The sequence below is a fragment of the Sinocyclocheilus anshuiensis genome, unplaced genomic scaffold, assembly GCF_001515605.1.
Source record: "Sinocyclocheilus anshuiensis isolate Anshui unplaced genomic scaffold, SAMN03320099.WGS_v1.1 scaffold51, whole genome shotgun sequence".
In the NCBI taxonomy this organism is placed as follows: domain Eukaryota; kingdom Metazoa; phylum Chordata; class Actinopteri; order Cypriniformes; family Cyprinidae; genus Sinocyclocheilus; species Sinocyclocheilus anshuiensis.
In genome coordinates, this window is record NW_015548296.1 from 2336610 (window position 1) to 2350768 (window position 14159).

Sequence of the window (14159 nt, forward strand, 5' to 3'; positions counted from 1 at the left end):
AATAAATATATAATAATATATTTATAGATGTATTTTTATATTCATATTAATGTTATTTTCAATATTTTATCATATTTTATACATATTTTAATACATTTATAATATATTATTATTATTAAATGTTTCTTTGAGCACCAAATCAGCATATTAGATTGATTTGTGAAGGATCATGTGACACTGAAGACTGGAATAATGGCTGATGAAAATTCAACTTTGTCATCACAAGAATAAATTACACTTTAAAATATATTAAAACACAAATAAACCTTACGGACCCCAAATATTTTTAATGGTAGTCCGTATATACACGCACACATTGTGATTTATAATAAAGTGTGAGTTTTACCTCTCCCCAGCTTCCCATCTTCCACTTGGGGCACCTCCCACCTCTGCAACGCCTTTGCTTTTGTGGGAGGGGCAGGTGTAGGCAGTTCTCTTCTGGGATTGGCTGGCCCGAGTGACTGACACAAGTCACACTGCGGTACTTGTATCCTCTCCCACAGGAGCACTGCAAGAAAGGGAAAAATGCTTCAGTGAAATCCAACTGCTTGATAAACATGAGCCTAATTAGTGTGTCATTTGAGGTGATTATGTTTGATTATGAAGCTGATTATGTCTAATTATGTGAATTTATGGGTAAGTCAAAGTAAACAAAAGAATAGATCAGTCCTGTGGTAATCATTGTAATTACGTTAAAATTTATTACCATTTTGACAGCACATCATGTTATGTGGAGAATTAGTATATGGACATTTACATTATAAGATACCAATAACATAATACATGATATACAATTGGAGCAGCATAAACAAATCATTTGTTTTTACCTCAAATACTATTTACAGTATAAAAAGAGGAAAGAAAGTGTCTCTGAATCATAATGAATGGCAGTCACTACATTCGCTTGCCGAGCTGAAGAAACAGTGACATATTTTCTGGCACCAGCGGATAAAGGGAAAAGAGAGAGAGGCTTCCCTGGACCCCAGGATGGGAGAGGAACGGATAATCAAAGGGCCCCGTAGAGGGAGGATGGATATGATGTGACAAGTCTGAAGTTGAACGAGTCCATTCCCAGCATGCATTCACGAAATACAGGAACTAAGAGAACAGAAACTCCCCAATACTTTTTCAAGCAAGTTTAGCAAGTCAGTGTGTCACAGTTGTATTTAAGGTGATGGAATTCATTTTGAACAAAATAGGTCTTGGGCGGTTTAACATTCATATATATATATATATATATATATATATATATATATATTTGCTTTTACAAATATTTACAGTACCAAAATATATACAGTTGGTTCAACTGATTGCATATTATACTAAATTAAATACCGACAACATGGACAGTTGCAGCAAAATAACAAAACTTTACATAAAATTATATAAAATACACTTTTATCTTTAAAGCAAGACCTCCATGTACCATTGTTATAATGATCCACTTTAATAATTCATTCAAAGCCCTAAATATTGATTCATAATAAATCATACACTTGCTTACTCTGCCTCAGAATGTTACAGTGTGTGTTTATGTGTGAGAATGTGTAATATATATGTTCTTTTAGGGATTCTGTTACAAGTGTAAAAGTTGCATGCTTAGTTTTGTGAGTGTGTGAAGGTCTCTTTAGTTGATATGAAACATCAATAAGCATACATTTAATCAATTGTATCTTGGTGCTAATTTCTGTAATCAGCTCTAAAACACTTAAAGTGGCTGGTATTTTAATTATTGACATCTGAAATGGTTTTTACATACAGCAATAATGTGTCTGAATATTAAGGGGCCATATCATTTAGTTAATCATAACATATATAATTTCATTTGTTTTCAAATGGCAAGGCCTTTATTTCAGTCGCGGTTAAGGTGTGGAAAGATGCCATACTGTTGTTAAATGAATGCACCACTGATTTAATGAGCACAAATTACCAACTTTTCACACTCAAAAGGATTCCAATGCAGGGTAATTTACTTAAAAATTCCCTTCATCTAAAAACCACCCACAATCCTGAAACGCACAAGCTAAAGTTTGCTTCCCAGAGCAAAACTGTTTAACCAAATGTCATCAAATTGACAATAGAAAAATTAAAAAGTGTATATTGGATTTTTTCTGTCAAAAATGAATAAAACGTATATTTGTTATGCTAATAAAACATGTTCAAAACAAATATTCCAATTCATGACATCTGAATGCAATCAAAACATATACGTTTAACTGTAACGCCACCCTTCAGTTCATTGATCATGGCTTTTTAGACCATGCAAAATTGCCTTGTTTTCCTTTCAATTGTTGCCACAAATGATCAGTCCAGGAATGGCAACGTACTTGGCCACGTGCCTCACTACATTCCAACGTGAGGACTTCCAAGTATCAAACTGCACACAGATATCCAGACTGCAGAGGCCTCCATGCTATGTGGGGCCATGCCGTTCATTCTTCCCATAAGAATAAAACTCTTTCTGAGAAGTGCGTCCATTCTGATTAGATGAGCTGGGAAGGTCGGTAAAGACCATCCTTGGCCCCCCATGCCCTTGCCATTGTTATTTTGATGTATGCTCATTGCTCACTCGGTTGACTGTGACTATATCACCACTATCAGGGCTGGTTAATATCCTGTGCCGTCAAAAAGGAAATAGACAGCGGTAATAGACTTCTTCTGTAGGTATTGAGGTGAGTGAGCACCAAAAAAAAAAGACCCCCATTTAAGTATCATTAAAACAGGTAAAAGATGTTGAATACTCAGATGAGAAATGAAATAAAAGCAGCAGGATAACACAAAAAAGTCATACAGAATTGGAAGTTTGACTCACGAAACAACACATATTAAGCTCAGTGATTTTGTACCTTCTTTGATTTGAGAACATATGCTTAATCGGCAAATAAAATGCTATCTTTTTAAAAACCGAACACCTTCAGAATAATACAAGGCATTCAATATTCAAAGTCATTTTCTTTTCTAGATGACTAATTCACAAATCAACTAGTATTATTCATTAATTACAAAAATTTGCCTACTTTTCCAAACCACATCAATAATAATAAAAAAAGAAAAAGAAAAGCTTGTTGTTTAATTTGACCATCATCAACAGGTTCAAACAAATATGGACAAACATATGGCAGCAGAAATAAATACAAATACATACAATAATATACAGAAATGTTCATGCACACATTCATCAATACTGCCATTTGATTTAAACCGCTTAATGTTCCGTCTGGTTACATTAACAGACCATGTCATGAAAGGGAATAGCACCATAGACACTATAGCACCATGACGTCTTTGGAAAAAAAAAAAATACAAATTTGTATAAATACAGTGCTGTGAAAAAGTAAGTACACCCCATGAAAAGTGTAGTATTTAGGACAGATATTGGATTGACATTCCGTCAATGTTAATAGATAAAATCAATTATAATTTAATAAATCATACACTCTAAAAAATGCTGGGTTAAATACAACCCAGTGCTGGGTAAAATAGGGACAAAACCAGCAATTGGTCTGTTTGGACCCAGCGGTTGGGTTACTACCCAGAAGGTTGGGTTAAACATTTAACCCAACCGCTGGGTCAAAACAGCCCAATTGCTGGGTTTGTCCCTGTTTTACCCAGCACTGGGTTGTATTTAACCCAGCATTTTTTAGAGTGTACTTTTTTTATAATGATTTGTGCCATTTCTTTTTTACATCACTGTATGTTTCTTTAAATATATACTATTATATCCATGAGAGATTAGAGATCAAATTAAGCAATGGATGGTTGCTTATGGATGTTATAGGATAGCTTAGCATTTGTTATCACCATCCACAAATATAAAGTGGATGGAAGATGTATGTGGGGCTCTTCATTACGACTGAGGTAGACACAAGCAACTGGCCAACAAGCATATTTAAAAAAAGAAGAAAAAAAAAAACGGGCCTTCCCTGGGTCTGAGGGAAATGCAATGAGGAATTTTACACACTAGACTAAACATGTTTTTTTGTTGCCTAATACACACAAAAAATTAGATATTACTGATTTTGTAAATAACCTAGAAAAATATTAGAATTGCAGAACAAATCAACAGACAAAATGACACAAAACTACATTTGATTTCAGATTAGGTCAAAACTTTTTGTATTTACTTAAAATGTACTTCTGTAAATTACCTTAAATATACAAAAATATAGCAACTATAGACAGATTTTCACATAAAGTCTCCCTTGTACTGAAAAAGCACCATCATAAATTTAAAAAAGGTCAATGGCTAGCTGAGTTCATGTGAGGTATGGTTGAAAAAAAAATAAAGAGAAATGAATTATGAAGATCGATAGAAAAACCACAGAAAGATTGTTTCAATATAATAAAGTAAACTGCCTGTGGTCAGATGTTTTAGCTCTGTAGTGGAGCAATACAAGTGTTGCTGCCCATGTATTCTAAATACTATATACAACTGTACTGTGTTTTGAACACAAGCCACAGCAAAGGGCATCACAATGATTTGTATTTATCCAAAGTACAGCTGCATTGGGCAAAAGAATCCTAACATAGAAAATTAAATGGAGAAAAAAGCAAACAAAACAGCATTCAAACTTAAACACATCGACCAAAGAGATGCTCACTTTTTCAGTCAGGAAATAAACCTCTAAAACAATATTTAACTGAATGTTTGGTAGATCTTTAAGTGCAACTGAAACTCGCTAAAAAGCAGCTATTTGCTTCCTCAAAGATCAAACCATTTGAGTTTCAGTTTGTTTTCTTCATGTCTTGAGCGTAAAGAAACATCGGCATGTTGTGAGAATGAGAACTTATGAAGGGAAAAAGTTAAAATAGTTACGAGCGTACCGAGCTCCATTGGTCTGTGCTCCAGTGAGGGTTAATAGAGCAGGACTGAGTATTGCACTGTTCTCGGTCGGGTGGTTTGTCAAGAATTTCACAGTTCAGATCGTTAAAGTGCTCCCCGTTGGGCCGCTGACAAGCGACCAACCGGGTCTTTATCCCTCCTCCGCAGGATTTTGAACACTAGGGAGGCAGAAACAGAGTATGGGTGAGAGAAAAGAAAGAGTGAAAGTCTGGCTTTATTAACAGATAGAATTTTTCTGAGAGCACATTTTCAAAAGACAGCTTGGACCACATATATAATGTCAAAATATCATAATCTCACGGTCTTCTCTTGAGTAGGCACACTTCTAAAGCTTCGTTCAAATAGACAAAATAAGACATGTCGGCCTATCCTACTCAAATATCCTTTGTATTTTTGTCTGAATGGCAAACAAATCCTATATTGACCCTAATGCAAGAAACTGATTTTACAAACCAGTTGTAAATATGAATAAAAATGTTAATGCATGATTAAAATGGAAATCGTGTAATGTGATAAAAAGAAATGTCTTACTTAGCTAATGGATAACATATACATACATGCATACACCAATTCAAACGTTTGGGGTTGATTTATTTTCTTTATTTTATACAGTATAAACATTTTAAAATGTAATTGATTTCCGTGTTAAATTACTCCAGTCTTCAATGTCATATGATCCTTCATAATCATTCTGATTTGATGCTCAAAAGACATTTCTTATTATTATCAATGTTGAAAACAGCTGTGCCGCTTAATATCTTTGTGGAAACATTTTTTCAGGATTTTTTGATGAATAGAAAGTTCAAAAGAACACATTTGAAATATAATAAAGCAATAAGCCCCAAGAAGCCGTGGTTTACAGTGAATTTATAACAGCTAAGGGGCATTGTTAGGCACGACGTGAAGCAGAGTGCCCAAAACCCCCTTAGCTGTTATAAATTCACTGTAAACCACGGCTTCACGGGGCTTATTGCTTTTATAAAACGGTTATTCCATATACGTAGTAAGGTTTCGTAAAATAAAACAGAGCAAAAAAAGTGTAATGATATTAATAAAAACAGTATTCTTCCACCAAACAATGTAGTTCTTCAGAATCAGTTGTGGTTGCAACAAAGTGGTTGCCAAGCAACATCACCGTGATATATCGCATTACCGAATACCGGCACAAGTCTAGGCTCAGCCAATCAGAATCAAGAACCAGAACTATCCATTTTATAAATCTTTTTTAACATTACAAATGTCTTTACTGTCACTTTTGAACATTTAAATGTGTCCTTTCTAAATAAAATATTCAAATATTAATTTCTTGGAACAAATCTTACTGACCTCAAACCTTTCAACAGTAGTATACATTTGATTAAATAAAACCAATTCAATTGAATTGAGAGCATCTTACCTCACCCCAGCTGCCATAGAACCACTGAGGGCAGGGGCCGGACTCACAGGAGCGTTGCTCTATGGGTTGAGTGCTTTCATCACAGCTGTTGGCAGGGTAGCCGTTCTCATCCTGACACACCACCACACGCCTCTGGAATCCTCCGGCACAGGTACTTGAACACTGAGAGGTGTGAAAGAGAAACAGAAGCTACATAATGAGAGAAGGGCCACACACACACACACACACACACACACACACACACACACACACAGCCTCACCCCCTCAGGCAAGAGCGAAACGGTCTGCAGCGAAAGCGCCAGTGTGTGTGTGCAAGCAAGCACATTCTCAATAGACCAATTTCACATTCCATTAGCCTTGACAGAAAATATACGTCAATACATAAACACTGACCAACCCTGACTCCTTTGATGAGAACGATTATGACTGGAATCGATTATGACTATTTCCATTATTTATTTATTTTTAGAAAATGTTGGAACTGAATGACATTTCGTTTTATTAATGCTTGACTCTTGATGGTATGGCAAAAGAAATTATGTTTTAGCTAAGTTCTGAATAAGCAGAATTAAATGTGATAAGAGAAATAGAGAATGGCAGAAACAATACAAAAACATTAATAAAAAGCATTGCATTTAATTTATTACCATATATACTAAAAGTCTGTGAACGTTTAAATGCTTTTGAAATACGTCTATTATGCATACCAAGGCTGCATTTATTTAATCAGAAAAATAGGAAAACTATATTAATGTGAAATATTATTACAATTTAAAATAACTGTTTTTTATTTTATTACATTTTATTTATTTTATTAGCAGTCTTCACAATTCAGTCACGATTCTTCAGAAATTCGAATATTACCTGAACTTTTGACTTCCTTTTTGTCTTGTAGGTATTTGTAGACCTTTCTAAAAGCGCTTCCTTTATAGCTATATATAATTTGCATCCTTCCAAGTGATAGTAATCATGAGCAATTGAATGATTCTGATTCCACTTATTAAGGATATAATTCATGATACTTTGAATATTACTATCCATTAGTCACATTACATATATATATATATATGTAATGTGACTAATGGATAGTAATATTCAAAGTATCATGAATTATATCCTTAATAAGTGGAATCAGAATCATTCAATTGCTCATGATTACTATCACTTGGAAGGATGCAAATTATATATAGCTATAAAGGAAGCGCTTTTAGAAAGGTCTACAAATACCTACAAGACAAAAAGGAAGAGCTTCCCAAAAACTGCACAATATTTAGCTGTTCTTTGAAATCTAAAGACTATTTAAAGCAATGATATCATGAAGGAAACAGGAGCATTTATCAGAAAGAGGAAATGCTGCTGCTTGGGTGACTTCTTAGAGAGTTCATGTACTGGTGAGCTTAGCACCTTAGATGTCATTCTGTTCCTGGGTTTGCAAAAAGTTCTCTAACAGGACTAGTATGTGGAATATATCAAATATCAGAGACATGCAGAGACATAATCATTTTTAGAGGTACTTACCGCCCCCCATGGTCCAGTCCTCCATTGATGTGACTGGGGTCTGCCAGCTCTGTTACGGTCAGTTCGTCCGGCGGGAACTGTTTTTTTCCGAGAATCAGTGTTAGGTGAAAAGCCCCCGTGATCGCTGGAGCGAGACGGACACTGGGGCATGGCACACTCCTGCTCTGTTGATGGTTGATCATCTGGGTCACACTCACTCATTTCCACAACTTGATCACTGATGTTCATGCACACTACTTGCCGTGTAGTCTTACCCTGACCACAGGATACGGAGCACTGTAAATACAGACAGATACACACACACGCACATGATTGCACAGAAAACACATTATACTGAACAATAACACCATATATTAAGATGATAACCGACCACACCTAAGTTTAACCTTAAAACTGTCAGGATTTGTATTTTTGAATTAACTATTACTTATATTAAAAATAGAAGAAAAATAGTCCCCTTAGTTTAGTGTGTTTGACTTTTTCAGATATCTGAAAGTCTTGATTTAAAAACTAAAAAGCAGGAGGACATTGGCTAAAGCAATCCGACCACACTAATTCTTGTCTTCCTGTACAAATGTGAATAGTATGCACACCGAACCCCATCTGCACACAAGAGCCACAAAAATGAACTCTCATCAGTTTCCAATTACAACTGAGCTCTGAACACCAGAATGCGAGCAGAATGATCAAGGTCAATGGTCTATGATATTAGGCTGTAGAACAGCTGTGAACGAAAATGCAAAAACTTGCAGTATTGAAACAGTGTTGGCTAACACACAAATATACCGAATAAATACAGTGGGGTCCAAATGTCTGAGACCACAAAATGTAATTTAAACTTGAAAATAAACAAAATATTTAAGGATTTAAAAAAAGGAAAAAAAAAAAAGGTATGCACTATTTCTAGGTCACAGATGAAATAAGTAAATTTGTGATCCTGACCATGTGAACTCTCTCTGGAAATGATTTTCCTTGTTCCATTGAAATACAAAAACAATTTTAAACTATGCTGGATAAAATCATCAGGTTCATTTTTCAACTTTTCACAAAATAGTTGTGCTAAAAATAAAATAAAATAATTAAATTAAATTAAATTAAATTAAATTAGATTAGATTAGATTAGATTAGATTAGATTAGATTAGATTAGATTAGATTAGATTAGATTAGATTAGATTTGATTTGATTTGAGATAAAAAGGTATATTTTATTTACCGGAGTCCATTCCAGGACCTTCCACTGTCCGCACGCCACTATGGAGCAAACCTCACTAGCAGGAGGTTTTGGAAGATGGGAGCAGGCTGATTCCTCTGCTACTCCACCCTGCTGGTCACGGCAGCTTACATAGCGCATCCGGGTGCCCTTTCCACAGGTGGCACTGCACTATTGTAAAGAACGACCATTTTACAATATCTACAGAACCTATTACATCATCTAGCACAATAACTACTAACAGTAATTCATATACATGACATTATTCAAGAACGTACCTGTGTCCAAGATCCAAAGCGCCACTGTGTTTTATGACCAGGATGTGACATCACTTTGGTCTCTGGGGCAACAGGATGAGTAACAGGACACTGCGAGAGTTCACAGTCCTGTGGAAGGGAGGAAGTGGGGAAGGACAATCAATTTTCGGTAATGAAGATCCGTGACTCTAGGGGTGAGGACGGTAGGGCTTCAAGGCTGGAGCCAGTGTGCTTGATTTATGCTTGACTGGCTGAAATCACTTGTTCTGGGTCACTGCGCCTTACGGCAAATAGAGGATTTAAAACCAGGGGGCCACCTGCTTTCTCGTTCTGTCTGCCGTATCCCTCCTTTCGGTTCCTGACTCTCTCACACTCCCACCTACCTCCACTTATTCTCCCTTGGTTTCTGCCTTCGCCAATCATTTTACATGTCTCTCTGAAATACCTGACCCTGATTGGTCAATCACAGCGTTCTGCGGTCAAATAGTTTAATATAAAGACTGTATAGTATAATTGACCATTTTTCTACATGGCAATCGATTTACTGCTGAGCTATGCTTGTTCTTTCTGTTTCTGTTTTATGTAACTTTATAATATCAACTCAAATCAAAATTTTACTTTGGTAAGTAGCTGTGTAATATGTGGGATAATGTACAGTCATCCTGGTATTATCGTAAAATAAACTCCTTCAGGGTAATACAAGATCCTTCCACTTTCGCGTCCGGGTCCTGATCATCCTGCCTGGGTTTATTTTGCGATAATCTGGCTGACTGTACAATATCCCTTATTTATTAAATTCTTTTCTCTCTCTGTCTCTTATAGTGTATATTACAGTATATGTCTTATGTATACATGTTCTTAGACTTTTATCAACCTGGTTGGCTTGACGGTGGGAAAAAAGGGCTCTTTCTTTCATCTCCTAAAAGCCTTGTGAAAATGAAGCTCTATAAAACCAATGCCTCAGGAAAGTTCATAAAATACTCTGTGAAATGCAGCGTTCAGCCACTCCAGCTCTGCAGCACAATTACACTGGGGGAGGGGGAACGGGGTAAATGTAATTTTGCAGGCATGTGCAGATTGTTAAGTAAATAAAATCAAGATCCAGATGACTGCAAATGAACTTAAATGACTATTAAATATAAATCTGCAGTGGAACTATATAGACATGGAAGTTATAATCACAACAGTTCATACTGAAAAAACGACACATGCAAACACACAAGTTAATGGTGCACACACACATTCAGGGTTCCCACACTATTTGACCAATGTATTTCTTTATTTTTTCCAGTCGTTTATAATAATATTAATAATTAAAATTCAGATTCAGATTAATGAATCATCTGAATAAATATTTTACAGCCCTAAAAAACATACCTTTTAAATTCCCTGATATTTCAAAACATTGGGAACACTTTTAAGGTTAATTTCCTATTAATGGCCTGATGCGGCATGTGTTTGTATATGTAGACCCATGCTTTTCCTTCAGACAAGGCTTTATTGAGTGCAGGTGATAAATATGCTGGATGGGAAACTTCCTTCCTGCCTTTCAGGCTGTACCTGCACACACGTTTTTTTCTCTTTTCCAGTTTCTCATTCCAGGATGGTGTAAAACTACTTAGTAAATTAATACTTGTACATACCTAAAAGACAACACCTCTCTTCAAATTACTGCACAGTCATTAATATAACACCTCAAAAAATAACTTATATCTTACAAACTGAGTCAATAACAATGTATAAAATGCAAAAGAATCATTTTAATGGATAGTTCACCCAAAAAATGAAAATTCTGTAATCACTTAAAGTTGTTACAAACCTATAACAGTTGCTAATATTCACTTACTTCCATAGTATGGAAAATAAATTCTATGGAAGTCAATGGCTACGCTACCGTCAACTATTTGGTTGCCAACATTCTTTAAAATGTCTTTTATGTTCAACAGAAAAAAAAAAACTCAATTTGTAAAGGATGACAGAATTTTCATTTTGGGATGAACTATCCCTCTAATGTATCAGTGCCACAAATCATGTCCATTTCAAGGCAAAACAGTGTTTGCAATAACGGTAACGCATGATCTCCAAGGTTTCTTAATTGTGCTGTGGTTCAGCTATTAAAAGCAACTTTTAACCCACTCCCTGGCTTCTTGCTCTTTCATTTCATCAAGCATACAGCAAATTGAACCAGGAAGACTGGTTCACCCCTTTATGGTTTTCAGTAGTTATATTGTGAAAAACTAACACAGTTCTTAGTTCGCACTCAATAATGAGAAAGAGAGAAATTAATGAGAGTCAGTGTGAATGTTAGAGATCAATGCTCCTACCTGAGTGTCTGTTGGACGTGTTGCTGCATTACATTGAGAGTCATCCATGACAGAGCCGTATGAGCCAACCACACACTTCACAGCTCTCATCTGATAGCCCGGGCCACATGTGGTGGTACACTACACACACAAATAAAGAGGGAGGTCAGTTAGGGACAGTATCTCATTTAATGTTACATTGTAATGCCTATGAATTACCCAGGAGAATAAGTTGAGATTTAAGACTGCCACTATTGGACTGCTGGCATCAATCCAGCACTGATGTGATAAGCACCCGCATGGGCAACCTGGGATGTGGGCCAGTAATTTGTCCACCTTTCTCCTTTTCTTTACCTCTTTTCCTCATCACTGACTTGACTGCAACAAGGTCAAGCTTATGTGGCAGCATTTGCAGCTAGATCGCATATGCTTCAGTAAAGCACCTCAAACATGCATTTATCAGGATTGTTTAATCTATGCAAGAGCGATGTCTAATCTCTATCATACTTTAGGACTTAAAGATAGTTTGCCCACACAAATCCTACAAATTATATGATTCCCCTCTGGGTGATCTCTGGAAAAAATCTATTTGCTTTTCTGAAGACAGTCATAAACTGCTCGAGTGGATAGAAAACAGATTATCCATGAATAGATGATATTCACACAGTGTCTGCAAGTTTTAAAAAGTATTTCAGATGGATTTTGTAACAAAAAGCTTAAAAAGGATTTTAACACCACATTCTGCTCAACTGTATGATTTGCAATAGGCTAAAAAAGACGTTATTATATTCAATACTCTTAAATTACTTGATTTTCTTTTATTTTATTTTCAACTAAATTCTTTTGAACTGACATTTCATCTAAGACTCCTGAAAAAGACTACCACAGTCTCCAAAAAAATAAATAAATAAGCATCTGTTTTCAACATTAATAATAATCATCAAATGTTTCTTAAGCACAAAATCAGCATATCAGAATGATTTCTGAAGGATCATGTGACATAGCTGTTGAAAATTGCTGACAATTATGAAACAAATTACATTTTTAAATATATTAAAATAGAAAACTGTTATTTTAAATTGTAATGAAATTTCATAATATTACTGTTTTTTTATCAAATAAATGCAGCCTTCTTTCAAAAAAAAAAAAATAATAAAAAATCTTGCCAACTCTATACTTTTTGAATGGTAGTGTATATACTACTTTTTTGGTATTCAACGGTGGTTATCATATAAATCAGAATGAAAAAAAGTCTATTATCACCTTTGCGATAATATCAAATATCTTGCAGTACAAGCTCAAAAAATGGCACATTCACACAGATGTTTTAAAGCAGCACAGTGTTTTGCACTATTGAATGTTGATTATTAATTTCCATGTATAGCTGACAAAAAAAAAACAAGATGAAAAACTTTAAACTTGCTCTGATGGCATTTTATTTAAGTACATGCAGCAAAGCATCTAGTGAGAAGCAAGTTTTTCAATGAACTAATGTGGGACCTCTGTGAACAACATTTAAAACTTTTTTAAAAAGCAAATGAAACTTAATACTTTTCAGGGATCCACAGACCTTATAAACAACATAGTTATGTTTGTTTCAGATGTGTTCCACATCGACGCAAAAGTACCAAATGTTGTTATTTGGCTGGTCCCTAACTTCGTTCAATTTTTGTGGCCGCTTTCCGCCCACACAGCAGCTGTAATAATCTGTTTACAATATCTGCCAGCTATGACTGCACTGACTCCTGGAAATTACATTGCATTATCACAATACACTTGAATTTTCATTTCACAGGCATAAGCATCAAATATGCTTCATGTAATACCTGACATACCTGAACATGTCATGCACCTAAATACTGTTTTTTTTGTTTGTTTGTTTGTTTGTTTCTCACCTGTCCCCAAGGTCCCACCTGCCAGGAGGCACATTCTTGCTGTTGGCAGGCCTGTACTGACTCTGGTTTGGAGGAATCACAGAAGCGGTCATCCAAACGCTCCTCTCCAAACTGACACCAAGTCTGGCGGTGCTTATAGCCCTTGCCACATGTCACTAAACACTACAAAATGAATTCCAAAGTAGCATTAGAATAAGTCATGGTGGATGACTAGATTTTTACTCTGATGGTTTAAAGAGCAGGTCATATGGGTTTTTGAAAAATATCTCTTTTGCCGTTTATAACGTAGCTATCCTTAAATGAAAACAATCTGCAAAGTTGTTAATCAAAAAAGTGCATGATAAATAAAGATATTGTCTCTCAAAAGAGAGAGTCGATTCTGAATCGCCTTAACGAGTCGTCATATTTTCGAATCTTTTGCCTGTTACCGGTATACGTCACTGGGTAACACATTTGCATAATCCCCACCTGCCCGCGAAATACGAACAGTCTGACCTGTCCACAAACACTTCTGCTAGTTAGTGTGTTTACATCATGTTGAGAAGACGCTGTGTTCAAGGATACCACAGAAATTACATTTTCAATTGAGTGCTCAAAATATCAAGTTTTTGTGCTAATATGTGATGAACACCTAGTGCAGCTTTAGGTTTCCAAGTAAAGCAGGATATTACTGTCTTACTGAAGTAGTTCTGATAATTCGCTGTGAACCCACTATTTCCTAAGAATGTGTCGATTAA

General features: G+C 35.6%; 1 protein-coding gene across 1 annotated transcript in view; it reads right to left on the minus strand.

The window, feature by feature from the left end:
- LOC107655954 (A disintegrin and metalloproteinase with thrombospondin motifs 9-like) overlaps nucleotides 1–14159 on the minus strand; it is a 41829-nt gene that overhangs the window by 9931 nt on the left and 17739 nt on the right. Inside the window, exons 21-28 of the mRNA XM_016443589.1 lie at nucleotides 13423–13584; nucleotides 11549–11668; nucleotides 9246–9353; nucleotides 8971–9138; nucleotides 7758–8033; nucleotides 6240–6401; nucleotides 4815–5001; nucleotides 347–508 (exon numbers count right to left, since the gene is read on the minus strand). Coding sequence (XP_016299075.1) covers nucleotides 347–508; nucleotides 4815–5001; nucleotides 6240–6401; nucleotides 7758–8033; nucleotides 8971–9138; nucleotides 9246–9353; nucleotides 11549–11668; nucleotides 13423–13584 — 1345 coding nt within the window. The remainder of the gene's footprint in view (nucleotides 1–346; nucleotides 509–4814; nucleotides 5002–6239; nucleotides 6402–7757; nucleotides 8034–8970; nucleotides 9139–9245; nucleotides 9354–11548; nucleotides 11669–13422; nucleotides 13585–14159) is intronic.